At 43.9% G+C, this 21,251-nt stretch overlaps 2 protein-coding genes and 1 long non-coding RNA gene across 3 annotated transcripts in view; 2 read left to right on the top strand and 1 right to left on the bottom strand.

Annotated features, from left to right (window-relative positions):
• Positions 1–1,860: 1,860 nt before the first annotated feature.
• sacm1la (SAC1 like phosphatidylinositide phosphatase a) lies at positions 1,861–16,391 on the bottom strand. Its single transcript, XM_008281130.1, has 20 exons — positions 16,213–16,391; positions 12,938–13,035; positions 12,583–12,657; positions 12,381–12,508; positions 10,646–10,795; positions 10,139–10,198; positions 10,022–10,055; positions 8,894–8,995; positions 8,580–8,665; positions 8,379–8,465; positions 8,225–8,293; positions 8,056–8,135; positions 7,152–7,250; positions 6,936–7,074; positions 5,901–5,970; positions 5,724–5,796; positions 5,549–5,642; positions 4,447–4,539; positions 4,301–4,358; positions 1,861–3,594 (listed from the first exon to the last, which is right to left on the bottom strand). Exons 1-20 carry the CDS (start codon positions 16,239–16,241, stop codon positions 3,458–3,460), a joined length of 1,761 nt encoding a protein of 586 aa, XP_008279352.1. The 5' UTR covers positions 16,242–16,391; the 3' UTR covers positions 1,861–3,457.
• Positions 16,392–17,178: 787 nt separating this feature from the next.
• On the top strand, positions 17,179–20,131 carry LOC103356820 (uncharacterized). Its single transcript, XR_520159.1, has 5 exons — positions 17,179–17,490; positions 17,975–18,035; positions 18,219–18,261; positions 18,866–18,909; positions 19,377–20,131. It is a non-coding gene; the product is annotated as an uncharacterized LOC103356820 (long non-coding RNA).
• A 540-nt stretch (positions 20,132–20,671) lies between these two features.
• Positions 20,672–21,251, top strand: part of cunh6orf47 (chromosome unknown C6orf47 homolog) — a 5,858-nt gene continuing 5,278 nt past the window's right edge. Inside the window, exon 1 of the mRNA XM_008281111.1 lies at positions 20,672–20,911. The gene's annotated coding sequence lies outside the window, so the exon portion shown is untranslated. The remainder of the gene's footprint in view (positions 20,912–21,251) is intronic.

Genomic DNA, 21,251 nt, shown 5'->3' with positions numbered 1-21,251 from the left:
TTTTTTTTTTTTTTTTTTTTCGGTCACACGTCAGCTGATAGATTTTTTAAAAGTCTAACAACCTGTTGGTGATTAAACCTTCGATTTTTCAGAACTGAAATGATGTCATTATGAACTTAAAACACAGATATCCCCACATCCAGACGTTGCTTTGATGTGCGCTGCAGTCACAGGGCTGAAGTCAGGATCAATTAAACCTGCAGTGAAGAACTTTTGTCTCCCTATTTTTGCAGTAAAAGTCATTATACAATCACTGCTGACGTATGTGGTGTGTATTGCTTTTTTCGTAGACCTCAATCCTTTCTCTTCTTGGATGCTTCATCGGTGTTTCCACCAACGCTCTGGTTGCTGCAGCCTGATGTGTCTCCTCCTTCAACTCTAGCAAACCAAACCTTATGGCTTGATGTAAAACACAACGTTATTGGTGCACCAGTGGGGGAATGGCGCTAAAGACGACTGATTTAAAACTCTGCGATAAGCGTTGTGAATGACATGATGGCTCAGGTGGTAGAGGAAGCCCCATGCGTGGTCGCTCTGCCACTGCCGGCGTGTGAATGGGTGAATAAAGAACACATTATAAAGCACTTTGTAGAAGCCAAGGTTATAGTGTGTGGACAATTTTAACTTGTTTCGCCGAAATATAACAGACATTCATTTATAAAGTTTCACTCTTCAGCTTTAAGACTGAATAAAACAGAAGCCGATGTTTTTGTATGTTTTGTGGCCAATGCAGTCTTTGCCAGTTAATTATATATATATTTATACACATACATAGAGCACAGGGGAAGCTACTAAACAACGGGCTGCAGGTCAGACTGCTTTCACTTGGCCTTGTGCACGTTCTTTCTTACTTATACTTATTAGATATGATTTACTGCCTGTTGCACTCCTGCATCCAGTTTAACCAGGTGTCCACGATAAATGAGCAACTAAGTGTATACAGCAGGGATCTCCAACTCTGGTCCTCATGAGCTACTGTCCTGCAGGTTTCAGACGTTTCCAACACACCTGACTCACATTAATGGATCATTAACAGACTTGTGTAGAACTAGACAACAAGCTGCTGGAGATCCATTAAGGTGAGTTAGGTGTGTTGCAGTACAGAAACATCTAAAACCTGCAGGACAGTAGCTCACGAGGATCGGAGTTGGAGATCCCCGATGTATAAGATGTGTAAGAACTCTGGAAACAGAAGACTTGAAGCTCAGTATCCTCAGTGGTAGCTCCTTCCATGGCTGTGGACCTGATGGTGGATGTTTGTTAATGTTCAGGGCTGGTGGGTCCCAACCAGCCAGAAGAACCACAGTTTCATAACATCTGGGAGTGTTCAGTTCATTGATAAGGATGGAGTCTGGTTCTGGAAGAGGAGCACCAATGGTTCAGGAGGAGAGACATCGTTTACATGTTCTACCACAAATTAAAGAACCAGCTCTGGCTTCAGACGTCAGATATAAAGAACATTTCTACTGATAGCTATACAGTGTTCCTGATTCGTGACAGTAACAGAACCTACTGACACCGATACCAGCTGTACTGGGCTTGGTGGTGACATCATCAAACTCAAAACTTGAAAAAAAAAAAATGTTTTGCCTCAATAAGATCTTATGTTGTGTTTACATGTGTTTATCTTCTTTGCCCGAACGAAGGTCATCTTGGTCACATAAATGTATTATCATGCACTCATTTCAGTCATCTTGCGCACAGCAGACGTCATCACTCTGTATTTTTGTCGACTCATTACGGATGATTTCAGAATCAGATTACATATTTGTGTTGTTTTTACTAGCTTACTCCGTTACCTCGGTCACACAGATTACCATCAAGCATATTATCTGAAGTTTTGCAAGGAACAAGACGGCGTGGTGACCGATTCCTTTAATTCATTTGTACATTTTAAATCAACATCAGAAGGAGTCAAAGCCCAATCGGATCGATTAAATGCTTCTATGACGGGTCCCCTCCACCAGGGGGCAGCTCTGTAAGGCAGTGATCTCAGAGTGGAGCTGTAAGGATTCTCGTTTAGTTTGGAGCAACACCGTCCCCAAACCTCGAAACCGCAGGAGGGAGAAAACATTACTGAACAGGTGCATGGCAGAACATGGAAGCTACGAGTTTCCATGGTTACTGATGGAGTTTAGGTCTAAGAACCTCTTTTAATCATCTTATTCCTCAGCGATCGACAGCAGCAGCTCGTTCCAACGCTAAATCATTACAGTGAAAGAAACAGAGTTTGAACGTGAAGCATTCTTTTGTGACGAAGGTTAATTTTTCTGACTTAAACACAATTTTTCTAGTTTGTTTTGTGACTCTGGGTAAAAACAATCAGGCTGAATTAAGCGTGTGTTATCTTCCTAAGCAGCGAGCAGGCTGACGAACTACATCCAAGGCGAGACGTGGCAAAAAAACAGCCACAAAAACTGCAACGAGCGATGTTGTCATGAGCTTCTAGGTGCTGAAGGTCAAATCATTTAGATGACATGGATGCATCACCTGCTGCTGATCAACAAAAAACGAATTTGTAGGAGTTTGTCGTCTCAAAAACACAAGTAAGCTGTGACCTCCTGCAGCAGAAACTTCCAGACGGTATAGTCGTTTAATTTACCAACACTTTGGCAGTGATTTTCATAAAGAACACATCTCTATGCGTGTAAGGTGACCTGTTGCTGCCAATTCCATCCATCATCGCTAAGGTTACTCTCTGTTAGTCCGTTATTCTGATTCAGACATATTGGGTCAATCAAACTGCTGATAAATCAAAGAGGTGGGATCAGATGTCGAGGTCTGGACATTCAATACAGACGCACACATGGTTGTACAAAGGTAGCACGCGTTATGGTTCCCCAAAGTGCAAATTAAGATGGTAAAGAAAGCCGTTAACAACACAAAGGCATGACAGATCGTCTCTCAGGTTAACAGGAAGACATGTTGGTCACTTCATACAGATTAGCCACATAATCTCATACACAAGTTAGCATCCAGAACTCAGCGTGTGAGCTCTGCCTACAGTGGTCTGTTCATGGAAATACAACACATATGTTTGTAATAAGTGCATCTCTAAGTGCCAAATCTTTGGGCGTAACTGTTCAGGAAACTAAAGAGAAGTGTAATTCAGCACTAGAGAAGAATCACTAGCCGGAGGAAACGTTAGCATTTTCATTAGAAACCGACAAGATAACACCAATAAAACCAGTCTAGCAGTAAAACCGACCTAAACAGTACGGAGGGAATGTACATGACCGAATGTAAACCGTGAGAAGGAGCAGTGCAACTAAAGAAGGTGACATTTGAATGAGAACGTGTACGGGGCAGCAAATTAGTCCAGACCTGCTGAAAGAGATGGTAGAGATGATGAGGTATATGAGTCTGCTTGACCCAGCTGCTCCTCACATCAACACACACACACACACACGCACACACACACACACACACACCTACACACACACAGACACACACACACTTAATCCATCTTCTCCTTGTGCACCAGCTTGGGGGCATCCACAAAGTCTTGGCCATTAAACAGGATGATGGTGGCCGTGATGGCACTGGCCGCCCCCCAGAACATCACGTAGGCTAAGGTCTCCGTCCACGTGTCCCCTACGAGACAGACAGTGATCAGGTGTTACTAACGTAGGGCGGAGGTAAAGAATAAAGAAAAAAGAGGGAATAAGAGACGGCGAGTGACATTCAAAGCAGAAACCAGATAAAAACAAGAGGCAGGACAAACATAAAACACATAAACAGGCTGTGAGCTGCTTCTTTTTAGAGTGACCACAGTGTCAATGTTTTGCATTAATTATGAGCAGGTTTATTTTTCTTAAATTTTTCCCCTCAACTGAAAACCAAACTGTACTGAACCAAACCGTGACTGCGTTACAGCCCTAGTATATGTACACAACTGGTTTTCTCTTTAAAGTTAGTGGGTGCATTTTATATTCAGGTGCCTCAATAGTCTGGAATTTACAGTAATATTTTTAAATTTATTTGCATGAAGGTTGGAGTTACTGGAACCCAAAAATATTTCTCAAAGTTTGTTCTACATGCAGCTTGGAGCTCTGTTTCTAATAAAATATGTTCATAATCTTGTTTTATAGGACACAGAACAGAGATAGATGCTGCTGCTTGTTTGACAGCGACCCTAAAATGGCCCATAAAACACCTTTATGTAGCCTGTCTGCTAACAAATGCTTACAAATTCACAAATATGAACCCCCTACAAAGTTCAATCAATTGTTCACAGGACAAGAATTCAGCAGAACAACACACATGAACGAAGTGTTGGTTGATGAGCAGATCAGCTTACCGGCCATTAGAAGACACACGATACACATGGAGAACGCCACCAGCATGATGATGGGTAGCTGCAAAAAGAACAATCATTTAAAGGATTAGAACGGTCACATGACCTGCTGCTGCTGCTAGTACCATAGAAAACAGAGATATACTGACTGTTAGGAACTTCCAGTCCTTCTGCACACGAAGAGGAGTGGGTCCATCGGACTCATCGACAGCAAAGTTACCCAGGAACAGGTCGATAGAGTCCTGAAAGCAACGCCACACTGTTACTGGACTGATTGTACACACTAAACCAAATATACTTTCAGTTTATATATCACCGTGTTGTGTAGACCGCTTTATACACGTGTGCTCACTGCTGGTTTGCAGGAGAGAAGATTTCTAGATATCAAATCATTTCCTGAACGTATTGTGCTCATATTAATATAGCACAGTCATGACTCGATAATCGACCCTTAACAATCCTAAACCTGCTATCCGACAGGTTTTTAGGAAAAACCAACAGAACCCAGAAAAACAGTCTTAACATAGCGACAGCCTCGGATTCCGACTCCGACATGACATTTAATGTCACCAGTCAGGATAACAGCGTATTATCTGACTGAACAATCCCACAGATTGGCTATGTTCACACTGCAGGACTTGATGCTCAATGAGGATTTCTTTGTGAGTTCCTTCACATTTCCAGTTAAATGCGACTTGTATGTAATCTGCTGTGTGAACTTCATACGACCCAAAAGTGTCCTGCATGCGCAGAAGAGGACACGACGACGTCACACGCAGCGAGCGTGCTCAGTGTTTACGGAAGTAAGCATGGATGGTAACAGTGGAGCGTATCTGCCTGTGTGTTCTGGACACTTCCACCCCGTCAGAGCGCTGCCTCCGGGTGGAAGTGGCCGGAACGTGCACAAGCACACCGTTCAGTTAGGCTGAAATCCAGCGATGCATAGTGTTGTAACAATACACTAGTTATTATAACAACTATGAACAATAATTAACAACTAATGAGCCTTCCAGCATCAAGCCCTCCTTGTATCTGGACCTCCGTCTTGACAATCCAACAGTCTTGCTGTCTGACATAAAAGGTTGTACTTTTAGTGTTGGGTTATTGAGTTACGACTATAAATTCTTTTCATCTCCTGAGTCGGGGGAAGCCTTATGGTTAATTTAGTCTCCTGCATTGTTCTTCAACTGATCTGTGAATATGACATTCAGAGTGGACTGCTCTGGCCCTGCTGTAACACCAACATCATACCTGTCTGAATCCATCAGAGAAGTTGTTTTTGTAGTAGCGGATCATGGAGTTCCAACCGTCCATGAGCAGACCCCACCTGGTCCTCTTCCCCGTTCTGATGGAGAAAATCAGCTCTGATTAAACAGCAGCCATGATACTAGTCGGACGGGCAGTGTGGTGTGTTACAGCACTGTACCTTGTAAAGTCTGTTTTTAAGGCTCCAGTTCCTGCATATTGTACTGCACATGCATTGGCATTGTCAGCCCATGCTGGTTAGAGAGCACAGAGAACATGATGGCACACTCAGAGGCTACAGCTTCTACTGATCACACAACGTATGCATATAGAAGCATGAGCATAGATAAAACCATACCATTCTTGTAGATCTTCTCAAACTCGGCCTGCTCTTCGATACGCTGGCCCACGTTTAGAACCCCCATCCTCTGTGAACACACAGGAAGAAGGCCTGTATTAACATTCAGGGTTCTTAATGTGAGCAGGAGGTCATAAAACCTTTTGGTGTCTTTCCAGAATAGCACACCAAATACAAGACGTATTTCCAGTTGGCTGGACACAGATTTAAACAGATATACTATTCAAAATCTGCCTACTCTGCTTATCTGTTCACCTCTATTTGCTCCATATGTACAGGTGTCAACAGAAGCTTACATCCACCTGTAACGTCCATGTACATCATGGCAGATTACTCCTAGAATTCTTAATTTCCTACGATGGAATTACTGAAACACACGCATCTTCATGCATAGATTTATTCTGGATAGTTATCTGGAAATAGGTTGTGTCAGAAATATATGTACAACTTGAATTACCCGTTTTGGTTATTTAGGAAGTCGTGGCATTCACATGGCTTTTGTGACGTGACCCCTTAACTTCTGGTGAATAATTATGATTGACTACAGCTCATAATCTCTCTGGACTGATTGCAATACCATCAGCCACAAACGTCTAAGGAGCTCAGCACAGATCTGAAGAAGCAAATCACTGACTTGAACAAGTCAGAAAAGTCACTTGGAGCCATTTCAAATCAGCTACAGATCCTAAAGTCAACTGTGCAAACAGTGGCTGTACCTATGAAGAGTCCATCTGTGGGTGAAGATAAACTTGCAAAACTAAAAGCTAGCTGAAGGATGGATCCAGAGGTGACAAAGTTTTGTGAAGCCACTTATTCCAAGGCCAAGAATGAACTTTGAACTCTGCAAATCATAACAGCTACTGAGTTCAAATATCAGCACATCCACAGGACAGCTGAAAATCACTGATGAAGTCCTGACTGAAACCTACCAGCAGCACCTGGGGGCTGTCATTACCTTTGAACCCTACACCATGAACGTATTGTCTGACTATGTTTGCTGCTGTAAGAGTTTGAGCAGCAGTGAGGTCAAAGCACCTGAAGCTGGGACTGTAGTGAGCGCCGGGCCAGCAGGCTCTGGATGACGTTGGTCCTGTCCAAACAGTCCATGCAGTTGCTGCGGAAGACTCCTCGTTGCTGAGCCACGGCTTTTCCTTCAGAGTTCACCATGAAGTAGCTGCACACAGAGAAGAGTCTGAGTACTCCTCCACAACACGCAGCTACACATCAGCCCAGAGCAGCTGGTGAACGTACTTGTATTCGTCTTGCGTCTCTGCGACGGTGTCCACGAGGATTTGGAGACGGTCCCATCTCATGTGGCTGCACTCTTTGTGGAAGTCGAAGGCGATGTAGCTGATGACACAGCAGACAGTGTTAGTGTCCTACAGTCTTATTAAAAGCTGGGGTCCTGATCAAACAGCGGCAGAAAAAGATGCACTCGTGGTACATGAAGTAGAAAAACTAGTGAGTACCAGATGGACTAGACGTGCTTCTCCTGAGCTCCTCTCCATGTTTTAAATTACTCTGTCATTTGCTTAATATTTTCTTGGTTGGTTGCTTTTCTTTTCCGCCCTCATACTTCGATTTGGATTTGAGAAACCAACGACAGACTGTGGAAAAAAGTGGGACAAAGGATCTAACGAGACCGAAGTTCAGCCGCCATTTGAGCTAGCAGACCACTCTACAGCAGCTACAGCAGCGCTAGCGTCATGGGAGGACCCTGATGCAGAGGCTTCAAACACTCGTCTGGCAATACGGAGCATGAACTAAACAATGACCAAGAGACTTGACATGTTAGAAGCACCTGGATTATAGCCACTAAACTGGTTCTCCAACCTGGTTTCAGGGGATGGCAGGTCAGGCAGGAATATACCAAAGTAAGCCTGATGACTCTAACGTCTCTGCCCACTAGTGAACATTTGCTAAATTTGTTTGTTGTAAAATTGTTTTTTTAATTATTCTTTTCAACCACAATTCAAAAGCAACGTCTTATTTCACTCAAGTATAATTTAGCAAATTTTTATTTATTATTGCTTTTTTTTCAGTTTCTAGTTATTTGAGTGACTATCGTGGATCTTTCCTTTTCTTTAATGGAAGAATGAGTAACACCACAGCTGATTATTTACTCAGGGAACATAGAAATCGGAGTGACACTTACTTGAGCATACCATTGTTCATGCCCGTCACCATCTTGGCAAAGGCCTGCTCCAGAGGCTTCTCTGAGCCTTTCTGATTCACCTGGAGGAGAACAGACAGATTGAAGGTCTTCTCAGTGCTTCTATTTGCCCTTTAGGGAACAATAATAATAATAATAAAGGAGTTCTCACCAGATTCAGAATAGTTTGCTTCCCATAGATGAGGAGCTGAGAGTCAAAGTGCCGCTGGAAACCATCCATCTGTACAAAACATGCAACCGATTACTATCAGGTCTTCATCCTTTGTTACAGCTTTAAACAGACACACGTGTACATCTGCTCTTACGTGACTCGGGGTTTTGCTGATTATTGGTTTCGGCTTGTACTTGAGGTTGGGTCTCTGACTCCAGTAGAAGGGCATCGAGCCTCGTGTCTAGGGATGAAAAAAAGCAATGCCTTCACACAAGCTGCACAGAGAGCCGTAGAAACATATGAATGATTCATGAGCCAAACAGTCTTTAACAATACGTTGCAACCTCATACTTGCCTGCACAAATGAAGCCTTTGCTCCTTCGTACAACACTATCTGCTCAGTCTCTACAAAGTTAGCTGCATGACCTTCAGAGTCGATGCCTGTGGATACAGCGAGACAGAAAACAAGCAGGCGTCAGAGTCCCTGAGTGAGGTGGACAACCTCTACCTTCTACTACTGATGAATAGAGTTTACACAATACAAAGCACCAGGGATTAAACTGTATCAGCCGTCAGCTCCTCGGCTCTCCAGTATACAACATGTGACGCCTTCATGATCAGTGCAGTTTAACAAACACATGCTTCAGTGTCGTCTCCTGTGGTTTTTACCTCTAACGTAGTATCTGACACCAGCCCGGAAGCAGCTTCTCCTCGATATGAGGATCCACTCAAAGATCTTCCCATTTATACGACACGGCTTCATGACGATGACTGGACCGGGAGGGTCAAAGAAAAGGCTTTGTTCAGGATCTCATCCCACCTCAGCTCAGAGGGCTGCACTACGAAGCCAGATCAATGGGTTAGCAGGTATGTTGAGCCTAAAGTCAGAGCTTTCAGTGTAACGTAGGCAGCTCTCTTTTAACCTGCTAGATCTCCATGGTAACTGATGCTGTGGAGCTAGATCTCCATGGTAACTGATGCCATGGAGCTAGACCGCCATGGTAACTGTTGGCGTGGAGCTAGATCTCCATGGTAACTGATGCTGCGGAGCTAGATCTCCATGGTAACTGATGCTGTGGAGCTAACCTGGTCGGGAGCAGGTTCTGTTCAGAGTTTAGGATTTAAATCGGCTGGAAGGAAGCGTCTCCCTTTAACCAAAACGTTTCCTGACGGTTCTTCATGAGTGATGCTGATTTTCAGCTGAGGGAATGTGTTATGTCTGGAAATATGTTGAGCTGTGCGTCACTAATATCACCAAATGAAGAAGTCCTGTATCAAACACTGTATGCATCACATTGCCATGGGAACCAGACGTGTATTTAGTTGGTGATGCAGAAATCGCATCAGCATATTTTTATGTTTGGCTCTGATCAGTAACATTGATTTCACTTTGATATGGCCAAAAAAATTAAGTGATATCCTGTATTATGGGAGAGTGTCAGACATAACGCACTTTAATACAATATCATGTTTAAATATTTGAGGTTTGAAATGTTTAATGTGCAGCTGTCAGTTAGAAATAAGCAGCTGCACTGATCGGTAAAATAAATACGTTATCACACGTTTAACAGTTTTCTACCAGCATTCCTGTCTTGCATCATTTGCAGTAGCAGTGCAATAAAAACCTGCATGATGCCCGTGATATCTGGCTGGCGTTTTAGTTTTTGTCGAGCCGCTTCACACAAAGAAATCCTGGCTATGTTGCTTCGTAGTGCAGCCCTCAGGTCAGTGTGGAGTAGATTAAGAAAGACAGTTAATTAAAAAAAAATAAACAAATACGTCAGCGTAAAAGGATACATCCGTGGACAACTGGAATTGCGAACTTGTGAAGCTATGGAGGAATAGTGACAGGTAACGTGATTAAAGTGAACAAACAAACATCCATGCATGACTTACAACAGTCAGAAGTCTTACCTCCGGCTGCCCAGCCAGCTCTCTCAGGAGGTTCCCATTCCACACAAACCTCTGGTCCGCCTGAAAGCAACAACGAGCAGAGTGACACATCAGCACATGACGTATCACAGAGTTCACAGAAACGGACTTTTACAGAAAGTCAAAAAAATTATATATAGATATCACACTGCAAGGAATATACAGAACGTGAAGAATAGCAGATACTTCTTTGGCTTTCTTGCACTCAACAAATCCCCACAAAGAGCAAAACCACCAATATTAGTCTATCTGCATCACTGGCAGCCTGTAGAGTTATTGACTATTATCAGTGTTTTAATCTGTGGTTCCTTGTATACCAGACATGTTCTACCAATGGAAAAGGACACACATAGAGAACCATAACATCACTTCTGCATTAGGGTCTATACGCGCATTTCTGACCAAAAACGCTTGGATTTATTTGAATGTATTTCTGACTTTTTTGCAATGAGTAAATAAATACAGACTAAAGTTTCCTGGATGTTTTACCCTCTCAAACAGACTCATCTCCTGGAAGTCGGGGCTGGTGTTGGCCAGCCGCTGCAGCGTGTGCGTCAGGTCAAAGTCAGTGCAGAAGTAGAAGCCGTCTGTAGTCAGCACATTGTTGAGCATTGACAGGAAGGTCTTATTCTCCTGAGACTGGAGGAGGACAGAAAACAGACTGTTAGTTTGCAGGAAAACTCATGACAGAGTGCTGAGAAAGGCAAACCTCAGTGTTTTACTCTGCTAGGATTCCACTAATCCAACTTTTCCTCTCCAATTACAGTCGTGAACAAATGCTTGAAGACACTTCTAAAGACAATATACATCATGGTAGTCTGCAGTGTCTCCTATAAACCACCTGCTCAGAAGGAAAATAAACAGACACAACTGATAATATTTACTTTAATGGTTCTTGGCCATTTTCACCTCAATTAGGCCCTTCTGGTAGCCATCCACAAGCTCCGGGCAAGTGTCTGTTCGTGTCTCTGATCACCTCTCTTCACAGGATTAGTGTAGTTCAACTTCATTCTTCTTGATTTGTCTTTTTGGAACAACATACAGAACCCAACTTTCTGCCTGATGATTTTAGATTTTCCTGAAGAATGTCGAGGAATCCTCCTTAAAGCACCAGTTCAACTGGCAGCAAAACAGCCCTAAAGCATGATACTGCCATCGCCATGCTTGAAGGTAGGTAAGGTGTTCTTGGGGATAAAGGCCTCACCTTCTTTTCTCAGAAACATATATCAAATCAAACCAAATCTATCGTCACCTTGCTGTACATACACAGCAGTACAGGATCCAATAACTTAAAGCAAATTAAATAAACAAGTGTTTGCACATCTGGATCAGCAGGTCAGCATTCTGACAGCTGGTGGAATGAAGCTGTTGATCAGTCTGGAGATTCTTCCTTTAACGCGAAATGTTTTCCTGATGGCAGCAGTTCAAACAGTTCATGGAGAGGGTGTGAGGAGTCCCTGATGATGTTCAGGTATCTGTCTGTTTGCCCTAAATCTGTCCATTGTGGTCAAATAGCTAACATTTTTCTTCCATCTGACCCCAAAACTTTCCTCCAGAAGGTCTTTTCTTTGTCCCTGTGATCAGCAGCAGACTTGAGTTGAGCCTTAAGGTGCTCCTTTGCAGGAAACCTCTCAGCCCACGGCAACGTAAAATATTTCTGACACCTGAGTTCCAGCAGCTTCTAATTCACTGTAGACAGACTTTTTGCCGATTCTTGGTGAACTCCTGACCATCCTGATCAGCTGTCTTTAAGTAGAGGGTGATGGTTTTGTCACTTTACAAGAGGACCTAAAATGAATAAAGATGGGTTTTTTTGTGACAAAGACAACATGTTTCACAGGAGACTAAGAGTTGTAGGAGTCATTGGAAACTCACGACTGCCCTGATGTACACGGTCTTTACAAGTGTGTGTGAGCTTTTGTTCACGACTGTAACTCTATCTAGCATCTCCTGATATCAAATCCCACTCTGATGCCAAATCTCCCTTTCATGCCCAGCTCTGTATACCACACTGGATGTGCCGTTTTGTAAAGTGACGTGAACCTGAGCGTTTTTATGGCACAACAAACGGATTCCTTACAGGTAAAAACATAACAATAGAGACACCAGAGTTGGCCATGAAGCTACTGTTCAGGGCTTGTAATAATGAATGTCAAAAATATTTTTTTGCACACGTGAATCAATTTTAAAAATTGTACAAGATGAGAAAATCAATTGACCTGACCTGGATTTCTGACAGATGCAGCACCGTCTTCTTATAGGAGATCACATCGAAGTCCACAGCCTTCCACACAGCGTGGCCCAGGAGGCTGCCCACGTTCCTCTTCCGGGTGATGACGATCAGGTACATTCCTGTTTGGTGAACGTGGTCAGTCTGGACAGTTGCTTAACTGAGCAACAGTAAGCTGCGTAACCGTGGAACCTACCTGCTACCAGCCGAATAGTTCCCATGATGCCGCATATGGGCTTGGTGACTGCTGAGGGAGGAACATCCTTCTTACCTGTGAAGGCACAACAATGAAGAAAATGTTGGGTGTTCTACGAAATAAGTGAAAATATAAGTGAACTGTCCTGGTTCATCTGAATTCTTAACTTTCTGCTTTTCTAATTAACCTACTGTAATGTCCGGACTATAAGCAGATCCCGTCTTAAACCAATACGTAGTGTAGCCTTAGCCTTTATGCTATGCTATGTTTAAAGTCCTGCCATGTGTCTTGATCACAGCCTCAACAGTTCTGCCTCTGTGCAGTCAGTGATGCACGGCGTTTAAACGCTTCCTACCTGTGAGGGTCATTTCATTTGAAACCCTGTCGATGGCCAGCACAGCATCAGCGCCCTCATCACAGGCCTCGATGAAGAACTTCTCAGGGGTTGTGTGCCTTGGAGGGAACATGGAGAGAAACAAGCTGAGCTTTGAGTTTAACAGGAAACATTAAGAACACATTCATCTCTTTTCTTAACTGTTCCAGATTTGATTTGCTCGCAGTCAAGTGACCTGGAAATCTCCCAAGAAGGTCAAACGGTGACCTGCAGGATTTCTGTTTGATTTATTTTAAACATTTGGATGCAGACTAAATCTCAGTCTCACTTTAAAGCTTCATGCACTGCCTTGTAGTCAACTGTGACCTCCACATAGTTGTTAATCTCCCTTATGGGGAACAAATACATGTTACACTAGAGCCACAATCATCTGAAGCACATTTCAACACAAACAGGGCACTGAGGGGCAGCCCATGTCCAGCCACCCCATGATATAAAAGTAAGAACAAAGCCTGGACTGGAACGAACAAACACAAAGTTAACTTGGAGAACATGTTTATCCTATGAAGCCATTTAATTCATGTTGCTAAGAGGGACCAGAGATCACGGCAACAGCGTGACAACACGCCGCTTTAAATCCTCGCAGCACTAAACACAAGCTCCTGCTGAGCCGCCGTGACGTGTGGAGCTCTGGTAGTGGAACAGTCAGCTGCTGTAGCGACACAGCCGCCCTATTGTTTGCCTTACGTAATCCGGACACACTGAACATGCCTGAGCTACTCCAGCAAAACACACAAACCGGGAACACTTTGTAGAGTTTTGTCCTTTTACTACAAACAATGTGTACTTTACAAGACTGCTGCTTTTCTCACCTCATTTTTTTTTTTCACTAAACAACTGAAAGTTTAAATTAAAACTAAAACTTCACTGAAACAGGTCAGATTACTCAGACACCAATATTTAATTTAATCTGGGACTGAAACAACATGAACAGGAGCTGAAGCTCATTTTACTGCTTGCAGCTGTTTGTAGGAATCTTTACAGATGGAAGACAGCAGCAGTATCCGTATGCGCATCTTTAACACCAGAGAGTTGTACCATTCACACACGTGGAACAACAGGTTTGGTGAGGATCTGACAGCCAGTCACACTGTATACTCTTCTTAGCTGTCACACACACACAGTCAACATTTATCAAATCATTTGTTGTACAGCAGCAAACCTCAGTTTGAGTCCTGAGCTCCATCACAGCTGTTTTTACTGTTAGTAGAATAGTATAAATACTATTCTACTAACAGTAAAAACAGCTGTGTTATCTAAATTTAGATAATCATCACACACAGACAGAACGTTTTACTGTTTAGTCTTTCGTTTATCAGCACACTATTATGTATTATACATCACTGGATGAAATGAGTAAGGTCTTTACTATATGAAGGGCTGTGAGATGACATATGCTGTGAACTGGCACTATATGAATAAAATCTCATTGAACTGATGTACTGTTTGGTGTCAGGTGTATAACAAATACTGCACACACACCATGAATCTCTCAGTCACTGTCTGGGTCTAGATATGTCTGCAGCAAAGGGTCGTGAGTGGGAGTCGAACCCACGACTGCTGCGTTGGGGAGCTATAGCTATAGTTCATGGGTTGCCTGCTCAGCTAGGTGAGATACAGGGGCGCCCAGAAGGATGCTCTGTTCAAGTGATGTCGGTCAGTAAACAGTGCCGATGCAGACAGAGCATTCTCACTGTAGGACAGCAGCAGCTCAACTGTATTTGAAGCTACAGACAATGAAACAAACGGCTTGGAAAGGGATAAAACCAGGGGTTGGTTCATTTAGAATCAACTGTCTGCAACATTGTGAATGGAAGCTTGTAAGACCTGTTCTGGGGACATGTGAAACGTTCACTGACCTGCTAACAAGAGGTACAACATTAAAGAGTCTCAAACAGAGCCGTAGCCACGATCAGGAAAAACGCAGAGACAAAGAGTCTTTGCTTTCGTTTCACAATTTACACTGCAGGAACTGCTGCTACTGCTTCACTGTGAAAATAAATGTGTACGGATGTGTATGTATGCAGGTGTGTATTATGTGTGTATATATAATTTTTGTTTTGTTATTACCAGTCCGATGGCGAGTTCTTGCATTGAAATTTCAGCCAAAATGTGCACCAACTGGTGTATATTCTGTTTGACAATAAAGTGCCTATTCGTATTCCTATTCTATTCTATTCTAATATACTCCTTTAGCTGTGATGACATATTTCACTGCACAATGGTCTAAATCCTGTTTCAACACTTTCTCCACAATGTAGGAGGTAAAGAAACAGATCACATCGTTTATATCCGGCCTCAGAAATGAAGGTGTAAGGTGTAGCTACATGGGGCCACCCTTTGCCTACCCTGGGTCACCCTTTAGCTCAGCCCTGGGCCACCCTTTGACTGCACACTTTGGCTACCCAGGGCCACCCTTTGGCTGCCCTGGGGCCACCCTTTGACTGCCCGGGGGCCACCCTTTGGCTCTGCCTGGGGCCACCCTCTGGCTACCTGGGGCCACCCTTTGGCTGCCCTGGGGCCACCCTTTGGCTCTGCCCGGGGTCACCCTTTGGCTCTGCCCGGGGTCACCCTCTGGCTCTGTCCTGGGCCACCCCTTGGCTGCCCTGGGTCACCCTCTGGCTCTGTGCTGCATGTCAGTGCAGCCGCTCGGAAAAGGCCGACATGTTGCAGGTGAAGCCCAGACAGGTAGGACAGGAAGGCTCGCGCTGAGGTGAGGTGTGTGAATGAGGGTGTGTCTGGAAAAGTACAGAGAGCTGTCAGCCTCCACGGAGCTGAAGCTGAACGTCTACAGGCAGCTGAGTGCCAAAGTGAATAACGTGTCATAACCAACCCCTGAACCCATCGGAATGAAAAAACACGACAAAGCCGTAAACAGTGCTCTGCTGCTGAGCTAGGTGAACTTAGTTTCCGTCTCCCTGTCTGCACTGAGCCGCGAGGCCCAACACCGGGCCGGTTACCGACACTGACAGCCCCACGCAGACCTCCTGCCAAGTCCACGTAACGCTGCCGAGCTGCATCGTTCATAATAAATGAGCGCAGAAGGGAACTTGAATGGTTTGTGCTCGACCGGCCGAGCCTGTCAGCAAACTTCAGCCGCTGTGTCACCGCCGACCCTCCCGCTGCTCGTGGACAGGAACCCGTGTTTCTGCTCAGACGTCAGCTAGCCTTTTAACTGAAGTGTTAACAGGAAGAGTTCCGGGGGGGACGCGGTTTGTTATATGAAGGCTACTTACAGATTGTATCTCTCGTAGGCGGTCGCCATCTTCGCTCCGTGTAGCTGACCTTAGTGACGACAGCAGCGAGTGTGTTGCCAGATACGAGCTGTGGAAGGCGTGATGCGGCTTCCGCTTCCAGCCCAACACAACCTGGCGCCCCTGACGGCCATCTTCTTCTTCTTCATGTGTTTTAACGGCAGTTAGCAACCAGCGTATTGGGTGCATTACCGCCACCTACCGGACTGGAGTGTGGAGCAAGTCGGAATAGCACGCAAGTACAGACTTTTTTTTTACATAACTACAGATCACAACCAATACAATATAATACAATTGCAAACACAGACACAGAAATAACCCCTCCTTCCCCCAAAGTAATATAAATAAAAAGAGAAAAAGAAAAAATCATTCACAACAAAAAATGCACAAACACAGTATAGCAACCACAATAGCCAGGGTTTACCAGCGACTGTAGTTTACACATATTCATTAGTTAGGTAAGATCTTTAGATTTAAAAGCACACGGTTTGTTCTGACAGCTTTTCTATTTTTACAGTCTTTAATTGTGGTAGCATCTCGCTGCAGCCCCAAAATCTATATATTTTTATTTTTGTGTTAGATTTTCTTTTCATATTAATACTTTATATTTTATTTTTTTACTTTCCTATTTCTTTTAAGACTTTTGATTGGGAGCATCTGTAACTGAAAGCCATTTCCCTATAGGGGATCAAAAAAGGATTTCTGATTCTGATATAGGAAGAAGTTAAACGATGGGGAAGGAAAAGATTAGTGCACCGAAACACGGAAACTAGATCTGGCTTCAGGGGATCTTTGTACTTCTCTCTTCTTAAAACATAAGTTTAGTATAATTCAAAAGGGCCTGCCTGGTATAAAGTGTCGTAAACAGGCAATATCCACAGCGCCTAAAGAGCATGCGCGGTGAAGGACCCCGTATATAAGGCGTGGCCGGGCTCTGCTGCGGTCTCTGAGCGATGAGTCTTGACGCGGGAAGATGTACGTCCAGAGTCTCCACAATTTGTTAAGAATTCACCTGAAGGTAAAAGCTAAATGTATTTAGCGGCTGCTCTTATAGCGCTGTCCGGGATTATGTAGTCGTGTCTGGGCCGAAGCGGACCGACGGCGGAGTGCGCCGTGGCTCTTTGCGCACCACGTGCCATGGCGAACGGACTGTAATGGAGGCGCACGAGGCTGAGCTGGTTCCTCCTGCAGGCTGCAGAAGAGGAGGTTTCCTCTGGGAGTCTGCAAAACCGAAGACTGTGTGGTCAGGAAACTCCTAGAGTAAGTGCAGGAGAGAAGTTTAACTTTATGAGCATGACTAGAACGAGTGGCCATTTGCTTAGAACGCTTTGTTAAGGATTAAAGGAAATGTGGCTAATCTATTTAGAGTGATGCTAAGACATCTACAAAAGGCCCATGTCACGCTGGGTACCATCACATTTTTAAATATGGACAGGAAATGAGATCCAGCTGGTTCTGCCATAATGTGGAGGCATTGTGTTAAAGTGTTTGTGGGCTACCTATGTGTGAAATGCCACGTGAGTGTTTTCTGCTGCAAACCAGTTTCCCCACGTCAATAAATAAACGTCCATCTATCTACATATGTGTGATCTACTGGTATAGAACGGCTAGTAGCATCCATATGTAGAACAAGCTGCACTTAACTTCTGAAATGGAAATATGGCGCCATTGTTGAGAAATGAATGACTCTAACAAAGTGGTTCATGTGGGTTGAAGGGAAATTTAAAATTCTGCTCACCTTCAGGTCCCACCACAGACTGATGGAGGAAGGACCGGACCAGTGGGAGCTGAGCCTGCAGCTGACGGTGAGTTGAGCTGAATGAATGAAACGCTGTAAACGCCAGTATGCTGCTATGATGATTCATAAGACTAGAGTCTCTGACTACACCATGAAGCTCTTTCACAGTGCACTGAACATGCATACGACTGACCTTCAGTCCAAACGGCACAGATCAAAGCGGATCTTCATACTGTTCTGTCCTCAGCAGGTGTCCTAGACGTGGCCGACCAGACGCAGAGCGCTCTTTCTCGGTAAGCACGGCCTCTAAAGGTTTCTGTTTGTCTCGTATGTGGGATGATGATTTCATAGACTAGAGTCTCTGAGAAACCCATGAAGCTCTTTCACAGTGCACTGACCACAGAACCCAAACCGTGGCGTGTTTAATCCGTTTACTGCAAATCACAGGCCTGAAATCACTGCTGGGGGATTTTTCTGTTGGTAGTTTTTCTTCTGCCCCGACACAAAGCAGACTTTGAGTCGAAACATCACTTCTGGGTGATGTTGACCGCAGACACACGATGGATTACCTTCCTTCAAAGGTCCCTTAATTGCAAAAGCTAATTTTCTAACTTGCCTTTATTCTCATGTAGGCATGCAGATGATTTGTGACTAGAACAGACTACGACTGCCCTCCTTAATACAGTCAAGGTGAAAGGTTAAGAGTGCTTGAAGCCTTGAAAAACTGCCCCAGTTATCCAGGATGTTGACTGAACATACACATCAGGATGTTCTATCAGAGCTTTAGGTGTGATTGCAGTAACTGGGCTAACACATCCAAACACACTGAGGTCACAGAATGTGTCTTTTTGCACAGAAACTCGTCGTAATTGTGTTTTGTTCTTTTTTGTTTTAAAGCTCATCCACACACTAATGGAAGCTGGTGTTTCAGTTCCACATCTGTAAGTACCAACTTCTTTGACATTAAATCCCCATTAGTATAGGTTTGTTTGGTAATAGTCCACCGTGCTCGTTTAGCAGTAAGGAATGAAGGTTTTAAATGCTGGTGTGAGTGTGCCGTCCATCTTAGGAAGGCACTTCTAAAATGGCGTGCACAGGTCTTTGTAGTATTCAACTGTTTATTTAGCAACCTTAACATGGTGCTGTACACAATATTGGACATTAAATCTCATTGAAAAGCTGTTCTCAGTCTGAGTTTGGTCAATGATGATGCTGTTGTTCGGTTCTACTGATATCAATTGAAGATTACTCGCAGCGCACTGAGACGCTCAGACTGTTGGAGCTTCTGTTGAATGTGATGACTGAGGCTTGAGTCCTCTCATGGATCATCCTAACGTTGGTGTGACACTGTGCTCTGACTGTAAAATGCAGAAATCTAAGTGCAGACATGTTGAATGTCCCTCCACAGGTGCAGAGCTTTGGGATTTCCAACCGGTCCAAGCTTTCCAGATCGTCGGTATCAAGACATCCGAGTAACGAAAGGGTTGGAAGGAAGCATCCTCACCACTGCCATCATGTGTTTGGCTTCTAGAAGAAAACTTGTCAGTATGCAAAGATGCCTGGTGCTTTTTACATCAGCTAAGGTTATGTTTTCATTCATGTTTAAGCAAACTACAGGCTCTGTTTTTGTTTAGACAGTTGGAGCAAATGAAGACCATACATGTTGGTTTAGGTTTGGTTTGAATCTGCTGAAGAAATTGTACCTGTAGTCCTCCTGTGAAGTTTGCTGTAGTGGGTGTTTATTAGTATTCCGGTATACGCTGGGCTCACCAACATGAGTCTGTGATGGTGAACCGACCCGAACATCTGCAGAGTCGCACATTTATAGGGTGTGTCAGAGGGTGGGGGGGCTGCATGTAAATACAGAAGTGAATCATGGCTGGTTAACATACAGTTACTAATCAAATGGCAGGAGGTAAAGGGACAATGAACAACAGGGGATGGAATCAGGGGTCTGTGACCATCAAAATAAAAGAAAATGACTTTCTTCATCACATCTCCGCAGGTCTGGGCTCTGAGTGTCTCTCTAACCCTTTGTGTCTGGTCTTGTTGGTTAAAAAACAAGTAAAATACACAAAATGTTGACCCCAAAATGTTTTAAGGGTTTTAACTACTTGTATGTGGATGTATCTGGACTTTTGTAATAAATTGCTGCCAACACAATGATGGCATTGTTTGTTTTTATCTTTTATATAGTTTGTTTCTCCATCTCTCTCTAATAGTTTGCAGTGATGTACAGTTTTGGGGTAGTTGTGGATTTGCTGCATTGATTTGACAGCTGTAAGAAAAACGGTCTCTAAAATGTGGACAAATGATTCATGGTTCCTCACCTTCTGTAGGTTTAGCTCTACTTTGTCCACTTGCATTTCCCTGTGTGATGTGACTCACCATGCACGGACTAAACTGCAGGAAGTAGCTGCTAATTCGCTTATATTTATTAAATCAACCTTTACACATGTGTCTATCTGTATATCTGTAAATGCTAAACCCCATATGTACAGTTTCAGACCACTCCCATGTTGTAAAGGTAATAAAGGTACTGGTCTTGTATCTAGAGCTGTAAAATGAGCATTAAAGTGGTTCAGACAGCCGCTTTTCCTCGCTCCGGATTATGTCATGTTCAGGATGGACGTGTCAGGACGAGTCCCATGAAAACTTTATTTTGAAGGTCTAAGCGAGCCGGTAGTTGGTCTTTGTTCTGTAATTAGTGGGTAAACGTTTCAGTCGACATTAGCCTCCTAGCTTGCTAGCGGTACCATCGGTGGTACGTGGCGTCCGGTAGCTTTAGCCGGGAGAGGACTTTCTGCTCCCGGTGGACCAGGACGGGTGAAATACGGCATCCGAAAGTTCTGAAACTTAGTCTGTGTGTCCTGTTGTCTTGTGCTAACAAGCTAGCTAGCCGACTAGCTACGTCCTGACAGAGACTGCCTGACGTCGCCGAAGGTGAGCATTTAGCTTTCCATTAGCTTGAGAGACACCAAGAATTTAAAAAAAATCGATTTACCGAAGTATGTAAACCACAGATCAGCTGGCGCTATTGTTAAACAATCAAAGACCTGTAGGTTAGCAAACAACACCTAGATCTATAGGTTAGCGGACTAGACCTTTGATTAGGTGACTGCATCTGTAGGTTAGGTGACTACATCTGTAGGTTAGCTGACTAGATCAGTAGGTTTGCTGACTGGACCTTTAAGGTTAACTGACTAGCTCTGTAGGTTAGCTGACTAGACCTGTAGGTTAGCTGACAACACCTAGACCTGTAGGTTAGCTGACAACACCTAGA

This window comes from Stegastes partitus, unplaced genomic scaffold (assembly GCF_000690725.1).
Source record: "Stegastes partitus isolate 25-593 unplaced genomic scaffold, Stegastes_partitus-1.0.2 Scaffold6, whole genome shotgun sequence".
Lineage (NCBI taxonomy): Eukaryota > Metazoa > Chordata > Actinopteri > Pomacentridae > Stegastes > Stegastes partitus.
The sequence above is the reverse complement of the archived record's forward strand: the minus strand, read 5'-3'. Positions and strand labels throughout refer to the sequence as shown.

Excerpts from the sequence above, each read along its gene's own strand:
- sacm1la (XM_008281130.1), bottom strand. The coding sequence starts at position 16,241 with ATGGCGACCGCCTACGAGAGATACAATCT. Across the intron at positions 10,199-10,645 it reads AGATGAGTCTGTTTGAGAGG|GCGGACCAGAGGTTTGTGTG; the intron begins GTAAAACATCCA and ends TGTTGCTTTCAG. Across the intron at positions 7,251-8,055 it reads ATGAACAATGGTATGCTCAA|CTACATCGCCTTCGACTTCC; the intron begins GTAAGTGTCACT and ends CTGTGTCATCAG.